Source organism: Leucopleurus acutus (genome assembly GCF_964270905.1).
Source record: "Leucopleurus acutus genome assembly, chromosome: 5".
Taxonomy (NCBI): Eukaryota; Metazoa; Chordata; class Mammalia; order Artiodactyla; family Delphinidae; genus Leucopleurus; species Leucopleurus acutus.
The window spans coordinates 78,268,405-78,295,769 of record NC_139147.1 but is presented as its reverse complement, the minus strand read 5'-3'; the positions used below and the strand labels follow the sequence as shown (position 1 = coordinate 78,295,769).

The window sequence follows — 27,365 nt, the reverse complement described above, 5'->3', positions numbered from 1 at the left end:
GTGGCCAAATTCTTTTGTGAGCTCATGGGTTGAGACAATGAAAGAGAAAATGTGAAAGCAGTTGTATTCATCTGGGTGTCTGGGGGAAAGAGTGTGATGAGGAGACCCCACAGATGATTGCATGTATCACTTACTTGGCAATCTCAGTCTACTGTTGGTTATTCTCATCTCTTTTCCTTTTCCCTCCCACTTTAAAGTTTGTAAAACACATTGTCTCATTTGACAGTTCTCACTGTTACCTTGTAACTGAGGTGATGTATGTGGTGGTATCCCCATTAATAAATGTGAAAATGGAGTTTCAGGTCTCTGCCAAGCCTACAGACTTAGCAAGTATCAGGACCAGGACTTTAAGGCAGGCCTTTTGACTTAGAGCTGCTGCTCTTCCAGCCAGGGATCAAAAATATTCAGGAAAAAAAAATTCCAGAAAGTTCCAAAAAGCAAAACTTGAATTTGCCACAGCAGCAGCTATGTACACAGTGGTTACGTTGTATTAGCTGTTATAAGTAACCTAGAGATGATTTAATGTATATGGGACGAAGTGCATAGCTTATATGCAAATGCTATGCCATTATGTATAAGGGACTTGAGCATCTGGGGTTTTGGTATCCCTTGGGTTCCTGGAATCAATCCCCTGCAGATACCAAGGAACAACGACATAGCACATCAGTCTGTTAATGAAGGGCTGTACAAATATTAGTAAATACTGTCATCAAATATATCCTCAAGACCCATGTCCTCAATTGGCCTTTTGGGTGCAAGTCTTTCTACAGAAAGGAAATAGAGTTTAAACCTATGTATAAATAAGTCATTTGCCATGAACTGAATTCACTTGCTTTAGCTTAAAAGGTAGATAAGCTTTTCATAACCCCAAACTCTCTTCTCCCTCAAGTCAGTCTTACTTCCTTTTTTATTTTTCAGCCCAAACCCAGGGGATGCTGCTCCTCTTGCTAGATGCCAGGTTTTGTCCTTTCAGTGTAAAGTGAAAACTACCTTCTACACAACTCCCTGATGTCACTTTTTCCTCTCCTTGTTTCCTCTTAGTTTAGTCTTTCTATTTGCTTGAGCGTGCTCTTTTCTTCCATGCTTTTGCGAGGTAACTTTTCAATATACATGAGTACCCATTATACTTCTTGGAGTATCTGAAGCATCATGTCATCAGTTTTTACAGATATCGAACTTGCCTTTTTCACTTAATTCATATTTCTTTTACCTTTTAGGAGGCTCAAACTTAAAACTGAAAAACTTTTCACCAGAGAGAAACAGAGATTAATGGAGATTAACATTTACTAATACCTTCATATGTTTATTAGAAAACCCATCATAGTGACCAAAAGTTAACAGATTTCAAAGCAGAACTTGAGGCAGCTGAATGGAGTCCATGAGATGCAATTCTGGTACCCTTAGAATGCAAGCCATGGCAACATATGTAAACACATATTTCTCTTAGTTAAATGCAATGGGTAATGTCATTCTTTCAAATGATGCAATACTAAGAATGAGGAGTGCCACTTCATATTCACAAAGTAGTTGCGAAGCTTGGGAAGCTTATTTTCCATCTTTGGGTTTTATATCGTCTGTCTCTAAAATGAAAACTTTGGGCTATATGATTTCTAAAGTTTCTTAATGATGTAATATTTTTTAGTTCTATTTTTACCAGTGCTTAGAATCACTGCTCCTGTTGCCAACGCTAAAAGTCAGGCATTGTCTTTCATCCCTTATCTTTAGAATACCACATTTCTCTCCAGAGAAAGTGACGGGACCCTTTGTCCTTTGCCTGCTCTTCTTGATGGGGCAAGAGAAGAGAAAGTGTGTCTACCTATAGTCCTAGGAAATAACGGGAAAAGGAATTATGAGCAAATTCTTAATTGCTTGCTAACTACTGAGACCCATATGAAGAAATGGGTCCTTGTGTTTGAATCCCTAAACCATCTTGAGAACAAACTCGAATATCCTTCCTAGGCCAGCCCCAGCTGGGTTAGAGTCCTCCAAGCCTGTGGATCTGTTGGAGGACTGGTTTTGCTTTACAGTTCTAAATGTAAGTGTTAGCCCCAGATAGGCAGAGCACTGAACTCTCTAATTAGCCTTGCAGGTCAGTCTTTAAAGAAGTAAGGGAACAGCATCTAGTAGTTTAAAATGGCATTCTGTGCATTGTTTGCTGAAGGTCAGAGGGCAAATGCTGTTGTGACAGTTGGGTGAACTTGGCAGGCACACTTCTCTGGAGGGGATGAGAGAGGGAAGAATAGTTGATGTTGATCTTTGGTGATAGCAGTGGCAGAAGACTGTCCCTTAAACTCTAGAGTCTCTTTGATATCCTTTCAATTCATGTAGAGATTTTCCATTTTTAATCCAAGGAATTAGAGAGATAGAGTCACAGGAAATAAGAGATGATCTAGCCCAAACCTTTATCTTCAGGGAAGATTTTTGCTTCTTTGTTTTTGCTTTTTAAATGTAAAAGCCAAATTTATTGAACATAATTTATGTACAAAAAGGCATCCAAGTACGTGAATGAATCTTGACAAATGTATACACCTCTGTAACTGTTCCTTTTTTTTAAATTTAATTTAAAAGCCAAATTGATTGAACTATAATTTCAGGGACATAAACTCATAAATCATAAAGGCTTAGTTCCCTTAAGTATGAGAAAGATAAAGATAACTGGAGTCCACCACAATCGTATTCGAACATATCTCTCCTATACTACCTCCCATCTCCCATATCCCGCCAAGCTCACCTAACTCCATCTTATTCTTCTGAATACATAATTTCATGTTTTTGTCTTTTGGCCCATGCTTTTGTTTTCATTCAGAAATGTCTCCTTTCTCTTCCTCCCAAATCCTTCTCAACCTTAAAGACTCAACTCCTTATCTTCAAATGGGGAATTAATGAGTCCTCCTGTGTTTCCATAGAACTGCTACTTGTAACTTATCACTTAGTATTTATTTTAGTTACTAGTTTACATACATTTGTAAACATATTAATTTTTTTACATATGTCTCTTCCACTGGATCAGGAAGTCTGAGGACAGATAATCTTATTCTTTTTTGAGTCTTATTGCAAGACCATGCACAATAAAGGATTCGGTTAATATTAGACATGAAAAGTATATGTGTGTATGTGTGAAAGAAATAATATGGTCTCTAAATTATGGTCTCAAATATCCCTTCTAGCATTAGTGTACCCCCAATGGATCTATTATTTCACCTTAAGATAATAACAAATCAACAAATTTTTAAGCAGCTACTATCTATGTTAGCCTTGACTTTTGTTTTTCTATCTAGATTGCCTATTTAGAAAGGGAGAGGAAGTAATACTCAAATCTGACCATTTTCTCAGTGAGGTGTACCAACATGAATGTTTGACCTATTCCTCTCTAGAGTAAAAGCGGAGATAAAAGGGGAGGTGGGGCTTCCCTGGTGGCGCAGTGGTTGAGAGTCCGCCTGCTGATGCAGGGGACACGGGTTCGTACCCTGGTCTGGGAAGATTCCACATGCCGCGGAGCGGCTGGGCCCATGAGCCATGGCCGCTGGGCCTGCGTGTCCAGAGCCTGTGCTCCGCAATTGGAGAGGCCACAACAGTGAGAGGCCCGCGTACTGCAAAAAAAAAAAAAAAAAAAAAAGGGGAGGTGATCTGCTATTTGAGGATCATGCATGAGTTTTAGTTTACCTAAATAGTCTTCTAGCTATTGACCATGACTAAAATGTATTATGGTTGCTGAATAAAAATTGTAAGAATATGAACCATTTGAGGAATGAGTTGGGAGAGAAGAAGATGAATGTTATCTTTTAAAGAGATGCTCAGACTGAAGTATCGGTATCCTGGTTCGGTCATAATCCTACTCACAGATTCAGGACACACCACTTATACTGTCATTGACTTAGCCCTTTGACAATGTTACTTAAACTCCTTACCTTGCAGAGAATCTATCTGAATTACAAAATCTAGTGCATAAAAAGGAATAATTTTAAAAGAGGAGCATAAGTAGTTGATTAAGATGGGAGTAGTATATATGCATTTCATTCACTGAGCAACTGAGTTACAAGTAATGCCTCAGTTTTATTTTCATTTTGTTGGGGCAGCTGCTCCATCTACTCCATAGCGTGTGTGTGTGTGTGTGTGTGTGTGTGTGTGTGTGTGTGTGTGTGTTTTCAGATTATGTATAATGACGTCTGACTTTGCACGTTTCTTTCTGTGATTTGAACACAACAACTGCACTGGGTTCCATTTGAAGAAATGATTTCTGTATTATTAGGAAGCTATTATGCTGAGTTTCTCTTTAATTTTAAGCAATGTATAGTTGAATCCTGAAGTCAGTGTCAGTCTTTGTTGGAAATTACCTAGAGTTTTTAGATGCAGCTCTCCTCGAGTCTTTTTTTTTTTTCTTTAATCTCTTTGAGACAGCTGTTGCAGAATGGTCCAGTTAATGATCAATGCAGATAATATTTTCTTACAAAATCAAACCAGTGGCCTCCTCAGGCCAGAAGATCTGGCTTAACCACTCAGGTCACGGAGGCACACCTACTTAGTTGCACCCCTTTTTAATCAAGCGGTGAATCAAGCTTGGGAAGCTGAAATTAAGTCAGTTCATTGTGTCTGTAATAGTAGGAAGCTCAGGAGATCAAAATGAAGGGGAAAAAGCTGCTAAAGGGGAAAGAATATCTTTGGGAGTCATTTGTGGCAACAGGACCGCTCATTTTTCCTGCCTAGCATGCAAACAAATTGATTTACTCTGAGGCTGAATTCATCCGCATTGTTAAGGCCTGTGTGTGACAGGGTAATCTCTTCTGTGAGAGGCAACTTGTACGGCACAGGAGCACATGCAACCTTAAGCATAGTTTATATGTGAATTTGAATATAACATTTAACCCCTCTGTAACCTGATTTCCTTATCTGAGAAGTGGGAGTAATAATTCCAGGCCTGCTTTGCAGATGTGTCTGATGGATCAAACCAGAATAGTCATCTGGTAAACAGAATTTGAGTGCTTATTCTGTACACTTCCCAAGCTGCAAAAGTGCAGAACTAAATCTGGCATCACCTTTGTCCTCATATTTTAGTGTGGGACTCATGAAAACAGAATTAAAAAGCAATGAGCTGAGATCTGTAATAATATAGGTATCCATAGAATTGGGTAAAAATGAAGAGGCCAAAGTAACTGGCTGCTTAGAGAAGACAAGGAATGATCCAAAGGTGCTAGCACCATGCTGGGTACATAACAGACACTCAAATGTTGAGTAAAATAGAGGAAACACGTTATATGCGAGTTGAAAAATGCATTTGAGTTTGCCTGTCTGAGAGGATGGAGGAGCCAGGGTGTACAAAGCTGCAGCATTGGGAAATATAAGATCTATTTGCTCTTAAACTGCAATGTATGATATACATCCTAAGGCTCTTACTATAAATCCCCTAAACTTCTGCATCCTTCTTTGTCCATTAATAGGACTTTTTAAATAGAGGCACTCCTAGACAGAAACATAGACTACTTTAAAGCTAGAATTGATCATGGGATCCATACCACCACATTGTCATGTATGTACTCTTGATGTTAGATTTGGTTTTCCTTTTTGATAAGCAATCCCCAGGGTTTACCTCCAAACCTTACCTATGAGACTTCTAATTCCATGTATGCTTTACTTTCTTCTGTGTTCAGAGTCTCTGGGACAAAAACAACACCAAGAAGCCACTTTTTTTATGTTTTTATTATTTTTTTGGACCAAGGCTTATTGTACCCCACACTTAGAGTGAGTGGTACTTTTACTCTCATGGCCTGCTGTCACAGAGTGAAGATTACAGCAGTCTGGTGACATCTCTGTCTGAAAGAGCAGCCAGTGCATGCTGCTTTCCCAGTTCTGAGAAAACACCACAGTTTGTCATTCCTAAATTACTTTTACCCCTCTGCTGAAGGTAGTTAGGGGCATCATTTATACTGGGTCCAGCTAGGGCTTCAGTCTTTCTTGTTTTCCTGATCATTTTGACTTCTTTTTAAAGTGTAACTTTCCTTATTTTATGTAGCATTTTTCTGCCCAAACAGACATTATCACAACAGTTACATGTAAGAGTATAGTTAGTATCCCTTATGGAGACCATAAGTGTGTGGGTTTATTTCTGGGCTCTCTATCTTGTTGCATGGATCTATGCATGTGTTTTTGTGCCAGTACCATACTGTTTTGATTACTATAGCTTTGTAGTATAGTCTGAAGTCAGGGCGCATGATCTTCTTCTTTGGCTATTTGGGGTCTTTTGTGTTTCCATACAAATTTTAAAATTATTTGTTCCAGTTCTGTGAAAAGTGCCATTGATATTTTGATAGGGATTGCATTGACAGAAGAATGGATAAAGATGTGAGATATATTACACACACACACACACACACACACACACATATATATATATACACACACACACACACACATATACAGTGGAATATTACTCAGCCATAAATAATAATAAAATTTTGCCATTTGCAGCAACATGGATGGACTTGGAGGGCATTATGCTAAGTGAAATAAGTCAGAGAAAGACAAATAATGTATGATATCACTTGTATGTAGAATTTTAAAAATACAACAAAGTAGTGAATAAAACACAAAAGAAGCAGACTCATAGATATAGAAATACAAATTAGTGGTTACCAGTGGGGAGACAGAAGGGGAAAGGGGCAATATAGGGGTAGGGGGAGAAAAAGGGTTATTATGGGATTATATGGAGTCACGTGTGTGAAACTTTTGAAAATTGTGAAGCACTATAGAATCTAAAGAATCTTTTATTCAATTAAAAAAAGTGTATGGAAAATCTGAGACTGTCAGGCTGAGATAGGACTTTAGAAATCCCATAGGAATTGGCCAACCCTTTGCTGTACCTGTAGGGGGCTAAGAAACACAGAGGCTAGATAACTACTTCAAGGTCAGATAGCAAGTCACAGGGTGCATAAAGTGGAACTTAAAAATATATATATATATTTACATATATTTTATACACACACACCATGTTCACGTACACCACTTTTTCATACTTAGGATCTAGATGTAGTGCAAGTGTGAATAGTGCAGCAGAGAGGATGAGTGAAAACAGGGCTCCAAGAATGGCTCAGTTCAACCCCCATGGTCCCTGATACAAAGGTAGCGTGCACACTGGGGAGATTCACAGATGAGATCATTGAAGTTTTCCCAAAGTTACAAACCAGTGACTTCTCCATTCTGTTGCCTGGTGCTATACTGTGTTTAACAGTGAGAGACATTTCCTATAATTGAAGATGAGTGCAGAAATAAAAGAAAGACATTAGAATTCACTTTCTCTGAGAGTCTGAATTAAAAGAGACAAAATGTAATATTTCCCTGGAGTTCGTCCAGGACTCCAGAGTAAATGCACCTCCTTTTTATTTTGCCTATGGATTTTTTTTTTTTTTTCCTGGAAAGGGTGGAGAGGACTTACGTAAGAAAGAAAGCTGAGTTGCCTCAAAATACAGCCTCCAGGAAGAATGAGGCATCCCCTGCCCAACCTATATTCCTGCTGAGGAGAGAAAAAATGAGGAACTAAAAGTGAAGCCTAAAATCTCCAGCTTGATAGAAAGATTGAAAGCTTGATAGAAATCAACTGGTCTATAAAATCAACTGCTTTCACTAGCTCTTTAAAAAGGAAATACTGCAAGGAAAAGATGTGAGATATAAAGTTGATAGAGAAGTTGTCTGTCTTCATCAATAGTAAAATTTAGAAGATGGTTAAACAGAAAAACGTGAACACCAAGGAGACTAGAATCACAGTAATATAGGATGAGAAATATGTAACAAACCTAAATCCAATTAACAGATTAGAAAACTGCAAGATAGGTGGGGAAATGTCCTGTTTCCGGTAATATAATCAATTTGCTGGCAGAGCCAGAACTTAACCCAAAGTCCATGACTCTTGGAACAATATCCTTTCATGCATGATCCTTAAAGACAAGATGGGTTGATTTCTCTATAGTTATTAGGTAGGGTAAATTATTTAAAACCTATTATCATATTGAAATATATCCCAGTATGGAAACAAGGAAAGGTGATGTGTTATGCATTTAGCTTGAGTGAATATTTGTTGATTATCCATCCACTTAATGAAAAGGACTAACTCTAAATGAGAGTTGAGACCTGGACCCCAGGTTTCTGCTGTTGATTCCAGTGCTCTTTCTGCTCCTCCAAGTTGGCAATTGACTGAATTGTCTATGACCACTTAACTGCAGCAGCAGCTATTTGGAGGGTATGGCAGTAAGCAGAAAGGAAAGGAATGAAATATAGTTTTAATCAGAGTATCTATTGAAATACTAGAAAATCTAGTGTTTAAAAAATAAGAATTTTTGGGCTTCCCTGGTGGTGCAGTGGTTAGAATCTGCCTGCCAATGCAGGGGACACGGGTTCGAGCCCTGGCCCGGGAAGATCCCACATGCCGTGGAGCAACTAAACCCGTGGGCCACAACTACTGAGCCTGCGCTCTAGAGCCTGCGAGCCACAACTACTGAAGCCCATGTGCCTAGAGCCCGTGCTCCGCAACAAGAGAAGCCAACACAATGAGAAGCCCGCGCACCGCAACGAAGGGTAGCCCCCGCTCACCGCAACTAGAGAAAGCCCGCGTATAGCAAGGAAGACCCAACGCAGCCAGGAAAAAAAAAAAAAAAAGATACAAAAAAACAAAAGAATTTTTCGAGGTATTTAGTAGCATGTCCAGACTACAGATACGAATAAATAAAAGGATAAAAGTGTTCTGAAATCCATTTAGAACCTATTATAAACTAATCACTCCTATAGGTTGGTTAGGAAGTTAAATGTTATAGGGTGATATCTTGATTTTATAGATGAAGGTTCAAAGCAGATAAGTAAACATACCAATATTCAAATACACGTCGGTGTAATTTAAAGATCTGCACTTTCCAAAGGTGACCAACTAATGGGGATGGAGATCAGTATGTTCATTTTAATAAATAATGTATAATAGCAGTAGGAAAAGTTAATTTTGTTCATTTTTACTCTAAAATATTAAAAATATAGAAAATAATTATAGTTGCTAATGATGTTGTGGCAGGGTGAGCTCTGTTTTATATTGACGGTTTAAAGAGAAACTGGTGTAATATCCGGAAATCAATTTAGTAGTATCTATTGGCCTTTAAAATATTTAAATATCTCATAATCAAATAATGCAGCTTCTAATAATGTATTTTAATTAATAGCTTAGTACAGTTTTTTTTTTTTTTTTTTTTTTTTTTTTGCGGTACGCGGGCCTCTCAGTGTTGTGGCCTCTCCCGTTGCGGAGCACAGGCTCAGCGGCCATGGCTCACGGGCCTAGCCGCTCCGCGGCATGTGGGATCTTCCCGGACCGGGGCATGAACCCGCGTCTCCTGCATCGGTAGACAGACTCTCAACCACTGCGCCACCAGAGAAGCCCGCGTAGTACAGTTTTGCTTTAAGATTATAGTGTTAAAGAAAAATAGAAACAAATTGAATGTCCAATGAGTGGGAAATGGCTAAATTAATTCAATAGCCCTATATAGCAATTTAAAAACATAGGGTTTAATTAAAATACCTGAGTATGACCTGAGTATGCAATCATATTAACAGGTTAATTTTTAAAATAAATATATGCATACATTTATACAGACACATATACGCACTTTTAACAAAATATATCTTTAATATGTTCTATCATATGTTCAGTTTGTAAAGCACACAGAATTATATGGAATATATATCTTTGGAAGAGAAAATACCAAAATTTTAACAGCAGTTAACCTCTAAGTTCTGGGATAAATGGCTAAGAAGTCATTTTTATGTAATAAAGTAATCAGAATTTCTATTTCAATATATTTAATACTAAACAGCAAAGAAACTTGGAAAATATATGACAAATATGTCAGAGTTAATATCTTTATTAATAAAGATACCAGTGAGGTAGGGATTGGAGGGGAAAGCAAAGGACATTACTAGATCATCTAAAGAAGGAATGCAAAGGGCTAAGAAACATATTGAAATACATTTAACTTTGCTCACAATCAAGGGGATTCATATTAAAATAAGAAAATGTTTGTTTTCATTTGTATAGTTGGAAAAGATCATTCTAATACTGTGGTTCTTAACCTCATACAAATGCAATTTGATTCAGCCCTTTGGAAAATAACTTGATTCTGTACCTATCAAGTGACTGACGTTCGTAAACTTTGACCCAGTACTTTTAGATGTAGGAATACTTAACATGGGAAAATGCTCATAATACCATAATAACTAAAAAAAAAATAATAATAATATGTTGAATATAATCCAATTTTGCTTACAAAATATATATATATAAACATAAAGAAAAGACCAAGGAAACTTTTAGCAGTAGTTCTCTATGAGTGTTATGCTTATAGATAGCATCTATTTTTTATTTTTATTTTTCAGTTTTGGGCTCTAAATATCACATTATTTTTATAATCTAAAACTTTTAAGTGCAAATTAAAGACAGTATGAGAGATGATGTTATCTCTTTGCATATGGACACCTATTTACTTGGACTGTTTTAGGTCCCTTCAAATCTCGATTTCACCATTTAGTATTTATTTGCATATCAGTATTTTCATTTTCATCTGTAAGACAGGAATAATAACAGTACATACATCACAAACTTCTATGAGAATTAAATGAGTTTGATATATATAAAGTGCTCTGAAGAGTATCTGATCCACAAAATATACAAAGAGAGAAACTAAACCCTGTCTGCTATGTTACCTTCTACTTGAAGGTTTACAGAAAAAACAAACAAACAAGCAACAACAACAACTATATATATAGCTTGAGTACATCTATAAGATTTAGGACAGAACTTATCTCCCGTTCTGTACCTATGAGGCTTGCTCATCTTTCAGAGCCTCACTAGGGACCCTAAAATGGATGTGTTTTTTATCTTGCTTTGGAATTTAGCTTTAGACTTAAGAGAAAATTGATTTGGTGAATTAATTTAGTGGCCTTCAATAGCGTCTACAAATGCGAATTCTTCTTACCTGTCTGGAGCAGGAAAGGAAGGAAATCACTTAACTTGAGAAAGATTAGAGCTGTGAAAGTTACTCACTGTGTCTTGCTGGTCATCCTTTGACTTTATGGTGGGTGGTATTAAAATGATCTGATTAATTTTGTTCTGGGGCAGCTTGGAAAGTCCCAACATTTCTTAGCTTTCACACAAGCTCTATAAAACTCCAATATTTTTTGCCTGTTGCTGGTTTATCATGCTGACAATTTTCCTTCTTGACAAATAATTATTGAAGATTTGACATACTATCCTTGGGTTGAAAGCATCATTTTTCTCTCTCTTCTATTGTAATTAGATGCTGTTTATTGATTCCTATAGGAAAGGCATCCATGTCATAATAAATACTTTGAGTAAAGAATCCATTTTCAACTTTCTGTTTTTTTCTTACAGAGTTAAATTGTTCAACTGGACTTATATTCATCAGGCTTTTAGACATGAAATGTGATATGATGACCAGAAGTGTACTCTGACCTCAAAATTCATAGCCTTATAGGGGAGACAGACAATTATACACATTTTTTCATTGTAAGGTAGCATTTTATTATTATTTTATACACATTCATATAAAATAAGAGAAGACTGAACTTCAACTAGGGAATTGGAGAACTCAGATTCATTGGAAGAATTTGAAAATGTTTCAATTTATCAGGTAAAGAGAATGAAGACATTTCAAACTGAGGGACCAGATTGAGCAGAGGGGCAGAAATGGTCAGCTGGGGCCAGCATGTAGCAAGCAGAGTGGAAAATAGGGATGATGAGGCTGAGAGGGTAGCTTGGGACCAGCCTGTGAAGAAGGATCTTGAGTGCCTACAAAAATAATTGGTTTTGTCCCAATGGCATGGACTCATCCTGTGGAGTAACATGATCGTAGTTGTTCTTTAGGAAAGATGAAGTGATGGTGAGGGGCCTCTAGAGGGAGGGGAGAATGTAGAGATATTGCTAGATATTCATTTTCCTATCTTATTCAGGTAAATTTTTGGTGAAAGCATAGAGGGTTGATAAATTTAGAACCAGGCACATATTCTTTCTTGGAATCTCAACTGCTAATATAAAAACAAGTCACCAGTCTTTGTTTACTTTAATAAATGACTAACTAAGCCTCTTCTAACTTCGCTGTTCTCTCAATTCAATAGAACTAGAGTCTTCATGAGGCGAACCCACTAAAACACTTATCTCCATTTTTATGGCTTCATGAAACCTAAACATTTCCTTGTTCTCTATACTTACGCCAAGCCACAGGGGGCAGGCATAGATCTGAAAGACAAAATTGCTTCCGCTTTTTACTTCCTAGAGTTTTGTAGGTACCCTGTTTTTCCCTACCCAAACTTACATAGTGTGGTTTAAGAACTTCAGACAAGTATTTTCTGTGCGCTGAAGATTTATATACTTGCTTAACTTTCTCACACAGAGATATAAAATGGAGACATTGATATTTGGTATATTATAAAGATTGCATGTCAAATTAGAGAGAAAATTATTCAATAAAATGATGAAGATAAGTTATATATTTTGAGTGGAAGTGTATCTTCATTTATTTCTCATACCAATACAAATTCTAGAGAGTGAAAAGATTTGCATATGAAACAATTCAAAACCCGATAATAATATGAAATGATAATACGGCTGAAGGATTTTATAATGTTGGGCTGGCAAAGGCCTTTCAAACTATTTTTGAAAAGTAATAAATTATAAGAGAAAAATGATATGATAAATTCAGTTATGGAAAAAATAAAACTCTTCTACACCAAAAAGCAAACCATAAATCCATATACGAGTTGAAACACCAGAAACACACACACAGGAATACACACAGTGGAAAAATATTTGCAGCACTTATGATAAGGGTTAATATCTTTAATATACAAAGAGCTCTTACATGAGTATCTGTTAAGAAGGATAGTCAACAAAATTTTAACAGTATTATTTCAGGAAAACATACATGTTAATCTTACATCTTGAATGACTTCTCCTTCCAATGCACTAGATTTACAGCAGTGGCATTTTCATTCAAGGGATAGTGCTGACGCCTGATTCTGAGGCCATGAAGCTTTGAGGAATTTGAGGGAAATGGCTGGGAATGAAAAACTATGAGCTGTGAGTAAAGTTAAATAAAGTTGTTCTGACTCCTGAGGACTTGGGAAACCTACTTACAATCTTTGAGTTTATTTACCTGTAAAATGGGGATAATAATACCTACATCATTAGGTTATTAGGAAAATTAATGCATATTAATAAACCTTTGAGATCCAAGATAAGCATTGTTGCATGGCGAATACAGAGAATGGTTGCTTCTCTGTAACCTTTTGCTTAAGTAAATGCATGATGTTTACATCAGGTATTCACACTAATTCTGAAATCAAAAGTTATCAGATGTACTTTGATTCACTCTTTTATGAAAATGTTTGTGCTAAATTCAAATTTAAATGGATTAGTAGCTATTAGTGAATTTAATATGAGGATATCCTAGAGCAAAAAGCGTGGATTTTCCCCCTAGTACATTGTACCTTTTTCTTTATGTCATTTAAGCATCTTAGTATCTGTGCAACTCAACTGCTTCATTGTACAGTTCAAAGATGAGCACACTGAGGTACAAATATCCCAGCAAAATAAGAGAAATGTAAATAATCCTCTAAATCACTTCCATGAATTCTGGACAGAGACTCTTATCTTTATAATGGTCTTTAGAAATCATTTAGTTCTGCCTCTCATTTCACAAACGAGGAACCTGAATCCAGAGTGGTTAAGTAACCTGCCCCAAGGGCACAGAATTGGTAATAGTTCCTGTACCTCCTAGTTACTCCTGTAACCCCCAGTCCAGTACTCCTTCCCCTCATGTACCCAAAACACACAAGTAGCCTCAGCAGATGTATCATATCTTACATGTAAGATACACGCATTTTAGATTTTGGTAGTTATGTAGATAGAGATCATCGTCTGACTGGCATGTGCTGAAGGCTAAGGTGGTAGATAGAAGGAATTTGATCTTTTTAATCCATCCCATTCTGCTGGGAATCTTTTGACTCTGCGAAAGATGAAATTTGTTTACATTTGACAGAATATCATCAACATCTGAAACTGTGGACCTTAGATTTAGGGGTTCAAGTGGTTACACTACTCTATTCATGTAAAAAAGAATTCAGTAATGACTTTCTGGGCAGTTGTGCTAATGGCATTTACTCCAGATTAATTTCCAAACCTGACTCATTCAGAACTTCCTGCTGGGCTGTCGAAAATACAGATGTACGGGTTGTGTACCTGGAGAGTCTTATTCAGTAGATATGGGGCCAGGTCAAGAAATCTGTTTTTAAAAAGCACCCTGGTTGATTCTCAGGGTCATCCAAGTTTTTGAACCACTTAACGAAGCACAGCTTTAAGGAAACAGCTAACTGCTTTCCACTGTCAGCTAACTGCTGGCAGTGGGTGTATAATTTAAATTCATGGTACAAATAATGAAATTGCATTTTTCAAGTCATTTCTTTTTTACTTTCTTTCCCTCTCTCTTCGTTTTTTTTTTTTTGTTTGTTTGTTTTTTTTTTGTTTTTTTGCCTCGTAGCTACAGCTTATTTGGTTAATTACAGGTAGTAAGAGATCATCTTTCCAATATTTCAGTGAAGAAATGAACATTTTGTCTGATATAAATTTGCAGCATTAGTGTTGTCATATTCTTGGACACTTGAGATTAAATGATATTACTGAAAAATTTTTGCAGAAAAAGAAACATTCTTACCAGTAACTTAGGGGCTAAAAAGTAAATATCACCCCATGATCCTATTATCCCTTATGTGCATGCATTTTATGGATGCAAAAAGTGAAGTAAAGAGGAGGCAAATCCAAGGTCATGAATGCATTTGCACACTTTATTTTTAAAGTTTATATACTCACCTATTCTGGCTTCTAATTTTCATCTAAATTTTAGAATAAATCTAAATATTAACTTACTGTACAGATATCTTGTCCAGTTATAACTTTCACGCAGGACAGGGAATTTGGCTTCCCAAGTGTGGGGAGAGGAGTGACGTTTAGCTATAAATCTAACTGAATTATGTAGAATACTCAACAGCAATGAGCATATTTTAGTGGATCGCACAATAACCATCAGTGTGCATTTCATCTTCACTAAATCATGGTAAGCAAGGCCAGATTCTACATGAATGTTATCATGTATTTATGTAAATATATTTTTAAGGCAAAAGCTAATTGGTCTTTCAGACTTTAAGATTTATTCTTTTTATTAGTAATTACCTGTTTATAAAAATATTATCTTTGAGCATTAATAAAAACTAGATATGGTAGAGAAAATAAATATTCAAGTAGATTAGCTATTGTATTGATTCCATGTTTCAAGAAATATGATAGAAAGAAACAGGTTTTTGTTTTTAAAGGGCTTTAAAAAAATGGGCACTTTCCCCAGGATTTCTATTTCCTGTACATAATGTGGATGTTTGTTTGTTTTCACAAGTTAACGGGACCAATGGTTTAAATTGTTATTGAAACATGCTCTGGACGATCAAGTGGCTTATGTTAGCATAGCTTTGCATGAAACCACTGGCGTTTCTCTTGGGAGAAGAAGTTGAAAACCCTTCGCCTATCAGGCAGTGGATTTTAATTTTTGTATTAAGGACATATAAGCATGGTTTCCCCAAATTTCTAACTGTGTAATCATTCTTGAAACTCCACATCTAGGTTTAAAAAGCGAAAACAGCGAAACAAAACTTTCAAAAGCTTTCCCTGAAGTTTTACTTTTCAGATGCAGAGTGTAAAACAACTTTCTGAAGTGCCTTGTGTAAGTCCTGGTGGTGGTACGGTTTGTGGTTTGTTTGGGGAGATTTTGTTTTCAGGAAAGAGTGTACTTTCTTATGAAAGAGACAAGGGAAAGTTTTACCTGTCTCTCTCCTGTTTTTTTTTTTTTTTTCTCCCCTCTCTTTCTTTTTCTTTTAAAGATTGGTGATAAGGAATTCTAACTACTTAATGAGATGGGAGAGGCCTCACTCCATTGGAGTGGAGGAGTCCAGGTGGAAGTTGATGGATTGGACAGGTAAAGAGAAGAGTCCCGCCCCCTCATGCCTATAGTTGGGTATATATTAGGGAACCTAGAATTATGTACAGAGAGAGAAAGACAGAGAGGGACTTGAGGTCTGTTATCTTCTTAGTAGATTCCTACTGTAAGGGTCTCAGAGGGGGTGGGGGGTTGACAAAATCCTGGAGCCAGAAGAGAGGACAGCGGCATTGATCAATCTTACAGCTAACATGTTGTACCTGGAAAACAATGCCCAGGCTCAATTTAGTGAGGTAAGGCTTTTAGATTTTAGCACTCCATTTAAAGATGCTATTTCATTTCTATTTTTTAAATAAGGGCTTACATATTGGTGGTTCTTGGTCACCCAATGTAATGTTTTTGCACACTGTGTATAGGAATCTCTTTTCTTGGTTAATATTTTCTGTGGAGACTGTAAGATTCTTCTTTAAGTAAAAGATGAAACAGTAGGAGAAAAGGGAAAAGAAAAATTTCTGGGTGATGTTATGTATTTGAGGAAGCCCAATATTCAGGAGTTTATAAAATCACTTTGTGTAAGAACAGACTGAGAGAGCAGATCACATTCTGCCAGATACACTGAACTGACTCCTCTGTTGGGTGTTCATGTATCACTAAGGCAAATTAGTTGATTGTGTCTCAACTCAGTTAAGTTCTCAGTTCTATCTTCAAACTTCATCCTAAAAGCAAATGATGCTTTTTTTTTTTTTTAAAGTAATCAGGTGAGATTTTTTTAAGCCATCTTCATTTTGAATTCTGTCAATCCAGAGACCCACTTAAATCCTGAGGGGACTTCACTCAAGTCCCTATTGTCTGGTGATTGACTTCGACTTTCACTGTATGATGACAAAGTTATTTTGGAGCAATGCATTATTAAATATTTATACATGCATACATGTAAATGTATATTATAGCATATAGGATTTTATTTATGGAATTGATGTTTGCCTCCCTGATCTCTCCTCAACACGTTTGTCACAGGGATTTAAATCTCTGAAGGGATAAGAAAAAAATCCTAACGAGACTGTAAGGCTTTGAGGAAGTTTCCTAAGGTTGAGGGAGGTCTAACAACAATATTAGTTTACATTCCTCAGAATAGGGCAGCTGTGTTGACACTAATCAGATGAGGGGGAGAATGCAGTGTGGAGAGAGCTAGTTCAGTGTTTCAGATGAAAATGCTTGCAGGTGAATGCTTGGAAAAGTAGAGTGTAGTACTCAAATAGAGCTCCTTAAAAATCAAAACAAAGTGTATAGTACTCGGACAGACAGCACAAGGAAGCGTCCCCAACAGACAACAAAGCAAGGCCAGCGCTATCACATATTGACCACACTATTGTCTAGACACCTGAACTATGTAAATATAGCAGGGGAAATATCGAGTTATCTAAAGAAGGAAAAGGAAGTGCCTATTTTCCTTTAAAACATTCAAGTAGGCTTGCTTGTCCTCAGTGGAGAAACTTGAGTTTCTTGTTTTTGCTTTAATATTGAAAGTTAGCTTAAAATGTTACTAAGCAATATTTTTTTTAAAAAAAATGGAGGCAACTTGTATGATGATCTTGTTTCTATTTGATCCAATGTCGTCCAGTTTTGATCATTAAAAAAAAGATCTGTCGGTCATATCATATCTGACTTTGTGTTCATGAGATATTTCACGCGCAGTCATTTATAAACAGGCTGGGATCTCTGTGTGTGTAAGTAAAAAAAGGCAGAAGCAAAAGTTGATTTAGAAGTAACTGTAAGAAAAGTATGAAGTTGATGTAAAGTGGAAAGAAATGATTATTTCTCATAAAAGGAAAAAAATTGCATGAATACTGTGATGAGAAGGTATTTGTAGTAATGACTGCCTTTTATGGAGGTAAAAGTGTCATGCTGTATGTGAGAGTACGGCATACTGACAGTGAAAGAAAATACCTTTACATGAGTCTGCGTTTTTCAAAACTTTAAGGGATATGTGATCAAGAGGCAGCAGCTGTCTGTTTTCTCTTGAAATGCTGCTAATGTACATAGAGGCTACTGATGAAGAAACATGGCGGCATTTCTCTACCCTCCTGTGTCATTTCGTGTATTTTTATCATGATTTTTATATCTGTCTGCTAGTGTGTGTAATATGCGTTATCTTCATGGCTTCATTTCCATTCTATTGCTTAGACCAGTTTTCTTTTCTGCATAGGGTTATCTTTTAATAACTAGCCCTTTGTAGAAATGCAGTTCTACATGTAGGTATATGAAAAGCCTGGGACCACAGGGCCCTGAGAATCCAGAAATTTCATACACAAGTTATAATGCTTTAGCATTCACCTTCTGGTAACATTTATTAATAACTGTCAATATGGAATCAGCCATTTATGATTATCACATAAGAATTGTTGAAAAATGGTCAGATTAAGAATAAAAAGACATGTCACTCCCCGTAAGAGTGAAAATTACTTGAAAACCATAACCTGTTCTCTGACTTCAAATAATTTTTGAATTTAATTTGCTAGCAAATTCTTTGGATTGGTAACTCAAAAACGATATAAGAACACTGTTCCTCCCCTTTCCCCTTTTCCACAATTTTCCAGTTCTTCCCCCCCAAGCAGAGCTGGATTTGGGAAAGCTGTTACTGAACAGGAAAGGGTCCGGAAGGGAGGGGAAGGCGAGCAGGATATAACAGGCAGGGCTTAAGTTTCTACCCTTGGGTTGCAATGAGGAGGCCTCAAGCAAGCACCTTTCCGATGCGCCAGGGTGGAATGATACAGCCTCTGGGATTGGCCTCATACTTGGAGAGCGAGGCACTAAAGAAAGGAAATTGTTCGTAGATTAAATTTTAGTTCCATTTTCTTGCCAGAAAACCTGGGCTCTGTGTGTGTGTGTGTGTGTGTGTGTGTGTGTGTGTGTGTGTGTGTGTGTATGTATGTATGTGTGTGTGTGTGTGTGTGACAGACAGACAGACAAAGAGACAGAGAGAGAGAGAGAGAGAGAGAGAGAGAGAGAAAGAGGGAGAGAGTGTTTGAGAGCCCTCAAACTCCTCCTTAGAAGAATGACATTTTATTAAAAATCCCCATCTGGGCTTCAGTATGAAGATGGAAAGGTACTTTGGTGAATGGGTTACAACATTCAGGACTTCAACTCATATAATGAATCACCTCATTTTACAAATCAAGGTTAATGATTTCTCTTTTTGTAGTTGAGAGAGCTATAGATATAAAAATGAGTCCCTGTTTACTTAACTTTTTCTCTTTAGACAGAAATACACTCTAAAAAGGGCCACTGTGATTCATGGTAAGTGCTTCGAAAAGAAGTTTCCGTAAAGAACTGGTATGCAAATCTAGTTGAGAGTAAGAAGAAAAGTGCTGAGGCAGCAGTATAAACTCTAAGCGTTCAGATCATTGCCAATTAATTGACCTCTGGGCCTGCATTGGCAAGGAAAATAGTCTTTCATGTTCCAATACTGTTTCCAAAGGCTGACTCACATTTTTTCCCAGGGGAGTGGTTTTTCTCTTTATAGTTAATAAATGTATTCTTTTTAGGGTTCCCAAGTTGCACCTCTGAGCTATTTAGCACCATAGGTAAAATCACAGTAGGTAAGAAGCAGAAGCAGCAGACTTGATTCGGGTGTCAGCCAGGCTACGCTCCTCACTCCATGCTGTGGTCTTAGATTGCACTACTTGTTTTACAATTGGTTGCCCTCAAGCCCAGAGGGGACTGGGAGAAAGAGATCTTAGATCACAGATCATAGATCATACTTTCCTTCACTGCTATTGGAAAAATGAGTGGTGATAATAAATCACTTATCCTTTACCTAGATAAGGAAAAAGCATGTTTGGTTTGTTTTGTTTTCTAGAAGAGCAGTGATCCTCAACGGGGGTGTGGAGTGTACAGTAGGAAGTATGAATGAATGGCTGGTTAACTATAGCAATCAAAAAAATATTGGTTGTTCTTTCATCACACCACATATATTTTCTGAATACAAAGTTTGTTAAAATTTTCTTAGACAATAAGCATATACAGAATTTGGTTTCTTTTTATATTATCAATTGTTTCATGTATTTTTTTTTCCACTTTGAAATTTTTTTTTGAATTTATTGTATTTTTTTTATACAGCAGGTTCTTATTAGTTATCTATTTTATACATATTCGTGTATATATGTCAATCCCAGTCTCCCAGTTCATCCCACCACCACCACCACTACTCCAATTACAGAATTTAGATTCTATATTCTTCCTATTAAGGGAGGGAGTATATATTTGAGGTCATGAGATTTTATGTTTATCAAGGAAAGATATGGGTCAAACAGTTGAGAACTATGTTACCACAGTGTACCCAAGCTTTCTTTGAGGTGCATGTAATTGCATTGGGAGGGACTTGTGCTTGTGAGATAGAGAGAAATGGGTAAAAATCCTCCCTTCACAGTAACAGTGTGAAATTAAACTTTTCCTCTGTTGAATACATTTTAAACTTCTAATTGTTTTATGTCAGTAAATAAGGAAGAGCGAACACAGGTACCCAAAAGACACCTCAGTGAAAAATGACTTGGTTATTTCCATAAATGTCTTACTGTCTTGAAAATGAAAGATTTTCCAAGTCCAATGGACTCAGAATTTTCTTTTAAATATATGATAAGCAAAAAGTCAGACGACTGATACAGCATTATTGTTCAGTGTCAGTTTAGGGAATGAGTTGCCTGTGAAGGATATCCAGTAGGGTAGTGGATTTTGGTTCTGGAAGAGAATGGATTGAAATGTCAAGGTAAAACAGTTGATACAAGAGTTAAGCTTAAATCTTATTCCAGATCTTCTCTTAAGAGCACAGTTTGGAGGCACAAGAAAATAGGGACCTGTGGCTTATTAATGTGTTATCTCTATAAACATTTTATAATTTTCACTTATAACTTTTAATTAAGTTGAAATTTGTTAATATTCATGAGGAGTAGTATTGAGGAAGAGAAACGTAGGTTAGAAAAAGGACTATAGACTTTGTAAAGAAATGTTTGTAAAGAAATGTTTACTGAACATCAGTTACGTATAAGATGGTACATAGGATACAAAAATGAGTAAGAAACAGTTCCTACACTGATAAGTTACAGTTCATAGGGGGAATGAATGCATACAGTTATAATTAATACAGGAGAGATCTTAAGTGTCATATGAGAAATGTGAGCAAGAGAATATAAAGGATCAAAGAGAAAGAGAGTATCTCAAAGCAGGAGGATCACAAAAGTCTACATGTCTATGTGTGATGCAGATTCACTTGGAAGGACAAGTAGAACTTTCTAAAGTTTTAGAAATAAAAGAGGGAAGGGGGATTTCAGGCGAAGAAACAGGCATCAGCAGAGGCACAGAAGTAGGGTGAATACTGGGGTACTCAGAAATGTCAGATAGTTCTGATGGAACTGAAAGGATGAAAGAATTATAAAGTAAAGGGAGAATTGCAAGGTAGAGTGGCTCACGGAGCACCATAACACATTTAATATAGTGGCAATGATAAACCATGGAAAGGTTTTAAACAGAGGAATGGTGTAACTGGGGCTGCACTAAGGTGCACTTGCGGGGGATAAATGGCTTTGTTCAAGGCTGCCTAGAAGTATAAAAATGCATTTCTCTGAATTGCACATTGGGTGCTCGTTTTGTAAGAATATCCATCACTTCTCTGGAACCTCTTGAAAGGGTAGAAATGGATTGTTTCTAAAGTCTCATGAAACTTGTGTTTTCCCTGCCCATAGCTCTCTTTAATAGCTATGGTTCCTGCCATAGAGAAGTTGGGAACTATTGGTCTTGGTTTGTCCCTATTTACTCTTGCTATTTAAGTGCGATTATTAATAGCACCCCTTTTATTTTCCAAAAGTGTTCCACTTAGAAGATAAAATGTATGGTCATGCTGTAAGTAAATATCCACTATTTATTTTATTATTTCTCCCCACTCCCCACCCCAAAATAAAAAAAGTAGTATATATTTGGTTATAAACTAGATACAGTGTCTTTGATATCCCAGCCACAAATCATTTCGATTATTTCCCTTACGAAAAGGAGCATTTCCTTACAACTCAACACTTACTGAGAGCTAGTTAAGTGCAGTCATGGTGCTTGTGCCAGACACTGGAAGGAAAGCAGAAATAAGTAAGTTGCAAGCCACTGGCCTCTGAAAATTCACAATCCTAGTGTGTACGTAAGGTATTCATAAGTGACTGCAGTTTAAAACAGAATGTGGTAAGAGACACCAAAGGCTCTCAAAGACAGTGAAATGGGTCAAACCTGCTCATGACGAAGGTAATATTTCACATAGTTTGAGAACTAGAATTTAGCCACAGGGAGAGGAAGGAAGGTCATTCTGGGTAGAAGGTAGAAAATTAATAAAAATACAAAGAATAACTGCACAGGACCAAATGAAAGAGCATGCTATATTGACTTGAAAAGAGAATGTTGATTTAAACACTGATCTATATTTAATATGTATGTCAAAATGGAAAGCTTTTATAAGAAACAGCAAGAAAACATGGCAAGGGCTTTTATCTCACTAGGAGCTAGAACCCATGAATATTCTGAAAGCGTGGGCAGTGTTCAGAATTCGAGATTCAAAACTTTTTCTACATGCTCTAGGAGTGACAAGTGTCATCCTGCAAGGAGGGAGAAAAATTAGTCCAAATGATTGCTTGGTCTGGGCAAAGTTAATTGTTTCCTGTTCCCATTCCTTAGACCTCTATAGAGATAGATAAGGTGTCTCCCTCTTACAGGGACTTGGTAATTACATACTTAAAGTAATCAAAGCTAGGAACAAACTCTAGACTGATTTTCTATGTTAATTAGGATTAACTTTACTTATTCAATAGTCATCTTAGAATCAGGATGAGAAAAATCTCTTCCCTGATCACTGCTCTAAAAGAAGATAGTGATCCTGGAGCTAAATGGGGCACCATATGCCAAGTATGACTTTTGTTCAAGATGAGAATCCCAATTGGGAAATAATAGAGCAGACCTAAATATGAATGTATCATTTAAGAAACAACCCCCCCATTTACCCCAAAACAATGGCAATACAAAATCAAGATCTTGGTATCACAAATTTAAAATTCTTTGCCATATCATTTGTCAAATCTCACTTTGGACAAGGATATACATTTTCATTTAAGATTTGAACAGAAATATTGGGGGAAGGCATGTCTTTACTTCTCTTCATATCATCGCCTCCCACAATCTCCTTCATCACTTCCATTTCACCCAGGAGGAAAATGTAGGCAATTTAAAAGATAATGGTGGGGTAGGCAAGGGTAGGTTCTTGGGGAAGGTAACTCAGTCACCTGATTTAAAGGCAAAGGGAATGGGTAGGAGGGAGAATGATGCTCTATGGAAATGGGGGGATGTCCAAGATTGTATCTCATTCCTTTCTCGTCCTTACCAAGCTTAATCCTCTTCTAACACAAAGTGAATTTTGTTGAAATGTGTTTTGTTCTGCCTTTAACTCTGCAAATATTAGGGGAAGCAGTGAAGTTCCACAGATGACCCTGTTGCTATTCGACCTCCTTGGCAGAAAAAATTAGTTACCTAAAATGTCTGTAAAGTCTTTTCAGAAACAGTACTTTGTGCTTCCCCACATTTGACTTTTTTATTTGGTCTGACATTGTAGCACCCCTATCCTATCCCCAAAGCATTCCTTTCCATTTTCTGCGGAAAAAAAGGCTTAGAAAGTTCTTCTTTCTAAATTTATTTCATGTTTGAAATAATGACTAACTTTATTCTGTTTCAGTCTCTTTTCCAAAGACATAGTAAAATTGAACCGTCCTGTAAATTCTGAGATAGCTTCCCCAGATAGTACTTACCTGTCAATGTAACATTCAGTAACTAGTGTTAAGATAAAGCACATGTTGATTCTAGCTAAGGGAATAACTGGCAACAATAAAACATTTTTGGAATGTCAGTGGATGTGTGGAGAGTGTAAACTGATATCTTATGCAAAACTTGTGATCTGAATTTGTCTGTGTTTCTTAAATGGGACCAAAAAAAAAAAGATTTCCTTATAAAAGCTGAAAGAGGGAATTTTGAGTCAAGCTGTGGTGTGTTGCCAGGGGCGGAAATTTATGAAACACTCTTGTCAGCTCTTCTGGAAACACTACAAAAGAAATAGTTCGACTTTCTTATTGCTGCTAAAGCCACTAATAGGTGCCGTTTAGTATAATACCCCTATGAGCATTACCACCCCCAAAGTGAGCTTGCCTTGGAAGTAACTCTGTACAGGCATTTTCTTTTTCCTTTTAAGCTTGCGCAAAACACCCAAAGGGGCCATTTCCAATCCAGGCAGCGATCTTTCTCAAGTTCATTCTTTCTCAGATCACAGAGACAATGGGGAATATGCCCTGTTTACTCAAATCAGTCTGGATTAGTGTCACTCTATTGATGGAATCAGAATTAAAAGGAAAACCATTACTCTCTCAAAGGGCAACATCAGATGTTTTGGGAATGGCTTGATTACTTTTAAATAGACCATTTGAGACTCTGTCACCAGACTGAAGTTGAGGACTCCACAAGATCTACACAGAGAGAAACGGTAACACTGGATAAAGTATAAAGCCCATAATAAGCCTTAGGCCTGGGAAATTATTTCAGTAGATAATCCCAAAGTGCTTGAAAGCCTGAAAATCAGAATAGTGAGAATTCAGAGAAGTTACTTTTCCTGCCTTCTTTCTATACGCCAACTCTACCCCTCAAATATTTACCTTCAGGTCAGATCCTTTCCAGTTTTTAAAGCCTTGCTAGGGGCCTGCTTCACTCTTAAAAATGTCTCAGATTCCACCGCCCCCCCCCCACCCCCATTCAGAATCACCCGACTTCCTCTGAACTCTTTGTACTTCTCTGTTCCTCCCTCATTGCTCTCCCGGTCTCTGGACTGGAAACTGTTGGAGGGTAGAGGATATGTGGTATTTATCTCTGTATCCTCCCTGGGGTCACCAAATAATGTTCCTGAATGTGACGGAAGCATGCGTCTGTTGCTGCTGCTGGGAGGGCTATCTTCAGATAAAAATGTGGCATAAATACCTACAGAAATGGCTGTTTGTAACTGATCTGTACAGAAAGCAAAGCAATTGCACACCCTGTACGAGCCTGGTCTCCGCCTGGATGTTCTGAATCATATGGTTTTCTCTGACATCTTGTAAGACTTTTTTTTTTTTTTTAATGAGTCCAGATATTTATTTCCATTCTATTTCAAGTGACAAGAAAGTTTTTGAAACACAGGGAAGTTTCCTGAGTAAGGAATGACTTGTTCTCTAACAGAGGTAAACAGTGTAAAATGTACTGCTTTCACTTCATTGATTACTCGGGAGGACAGGGAATGTGTTTGATTTTTCTACAAAACGGAACCGATTAGATTTTTATCTCGCTTTGCACTCACTTTTTAAATGTGTTTACTTGCTTCCACACCATTCCCTTCATTCATTTTGTCTCCTGATGTCTCTCAATCATCACCAGGGATGTGGGTGGTTTGCTCTGGGTGAATAAGCTTGATGATTTGCAAACACTTTCACATTTTATTTTCTATGGTGTTATTACTAAAGGATGTCTGAGAAAACTTTAAGTCATTTTGTTCTTAAACGTGGTGCCCCAGGTTTTTTTTTTTTCTGTCCAAATAAGACACTAATGAGCTGTTGTAATTATTAAACTGATTGATTGATTGTTACTTTCATAATGGGGTAAATAGAATGAAATGAATAGATGAGTGTCTTTTCAAAGTAAGGCACGTCTGTGGCATAGCTGGAAACTTTGGTTTTATTTTGCAGTTAAAAGTGAATCTTAAAGGAACACTTCAATGTTACATAAGTCACCATGTCTAATTACAAAGCATAGTAAGTCACTGAAAACTTTATCTCAAATAAAATGAAAAGTGTAGCAATCAGCAAAGAACTTGACAAGCAGAAGCAAATTAGAACTTTAAAAACAGTGTTCCTCATTTGAATATGTACAGATTGAGTAGTATAGTCCTTATTTCATGTTTTAGTTTTCCATTTGCAAATAAAGGCTAGTGTTTCAACCTGTGTGTGTGTGTGTGTGTGTGTGTGTGTGTGTGTGTGTGTGTGTGTTATAGTCTGGGAAATGAAGTCATGAATTTAGACCATTTACAAGAAATGCTTTGTAAGTCTGATAAACTACAATCTCAGTTCCTCAAAACATACTTTTGTAAGCCCTTAATTATGGCATTCTTCTAAACTGAATTCTAGCTAACTGGGCAGAAAATCATGGAAATTAGAGAGGGAGGGACCAATTTTGTGGCCTCTCTATCAGAAACTAACATCTTACTCGAGGCTTGTGTCTGGGTGGTTTCTCTATCTGCAGGAAGTAAATCATTATATGACCACAAAGATTTTTATTCTTATTGCTGACCTAGATGCATGAGAAACAAAATCTAGACCATCAGGTAAGAAACACTGCCTTGGCACAAAAATGTGTATGTGTTTATTTCAAGGAAGTAGAAGCTCATTAATAAACTTCCCAGCTAGGTGTGAACTACCAAGTATTACTCATGGCCTTGTGAGTGACAGGACTGGCTATTCTGCTACTAGTTCCCATAACAGCTGAAGCTAAAAGCACAATTCCCACCTACCAGAACAAATCAAAACACAAAGTAAAGGTCACTGAGATTATTTGGAGATGCACTGTAACATTCAAGGGCAGTAGTATGTAAAGAGGTGACTCTGATTTGGAGACAGACTTACTTCAGAGTAAAAAAGCAATACTTGTTTGGGTTATAGTTGAATCAGAATAAAATATATTTTCCGAAGGTGATTTTTATTTTGAAATGTTTTGCATTTATTCTTTAATATTTGCTGAACACCTACTATGTCCCAGGCATGGTTCCAGATATTATACTCAGCACTAAACAGATATCATCTCTCATAATTGTTTAGCAGAGAAGAGCAACATTAAAAAGTACTTATACAGGGGCTTCCCTGGTGGCGCAGTGGTTGAGAGTCCGCCTGCCGATGCAGGGAACACGGGTTCGTGCCCCGGTCCGGGAAGATCCCACGTGCCGCGGAGCAGCTGGGCCGGTGAGCCATGGCCGCTGAGCCTGCGCGTCCGGAGCCTGTGCTCCGCAACGGGAGAGGCCACAACAGTGAGAGGCCGGCGTACCGCAAAAAAAAAAAAAAGTACTTACACAGATAATTAATTTTCAATTATAATTATGTGATACAAAGGGGAAAGTTACTGTGCCCTGACCATGTGAAACAAAGAATACCTATCTGGGCCCTCCAGGAAGGCTTTGACATTGAAGCTAAAACTGAAAGATGAGTTGGGAAACAGCCTGCAGGTGCAAAAGGCTTGAGGACTGAAGAAGTTTGCCTTTGA

General features: G+C 37.2%; 1 protein-coding gene across 9 annotated transcripts in view; it reads left to right on the top strand.

Moving 5' to 3' along the window:
- Positions 1-27,365, top strand: part of TP63 (tumor protein p63) — a gene marked incomplete at both ends in the record, with an annotated part of 220,788 nt that overhangs the window by 106,981 nt on the left and 86,442 nt on the right. For 4 of the 9 annotated variants that reach the window (XM_082839098.1, XM_082839097.1, XM_082839102.1 and 1 more), the window contains one exon: positions 16,271-16,312. The exons of 4 other annotated variants lie outside the window; for them this stretch is intronic. In XM_082839098.1, coding sequence (XP_082695224.1) covers positions 16,271-16,312 — 42 coding nt within the window. Of the gene's footprint in view, positions 1-16,255; positions 16,313-27,365 lie in introns of those variants that run through there. One more of the 9 variants, XM_082839096.1, reaches the window with a different exon arrangement.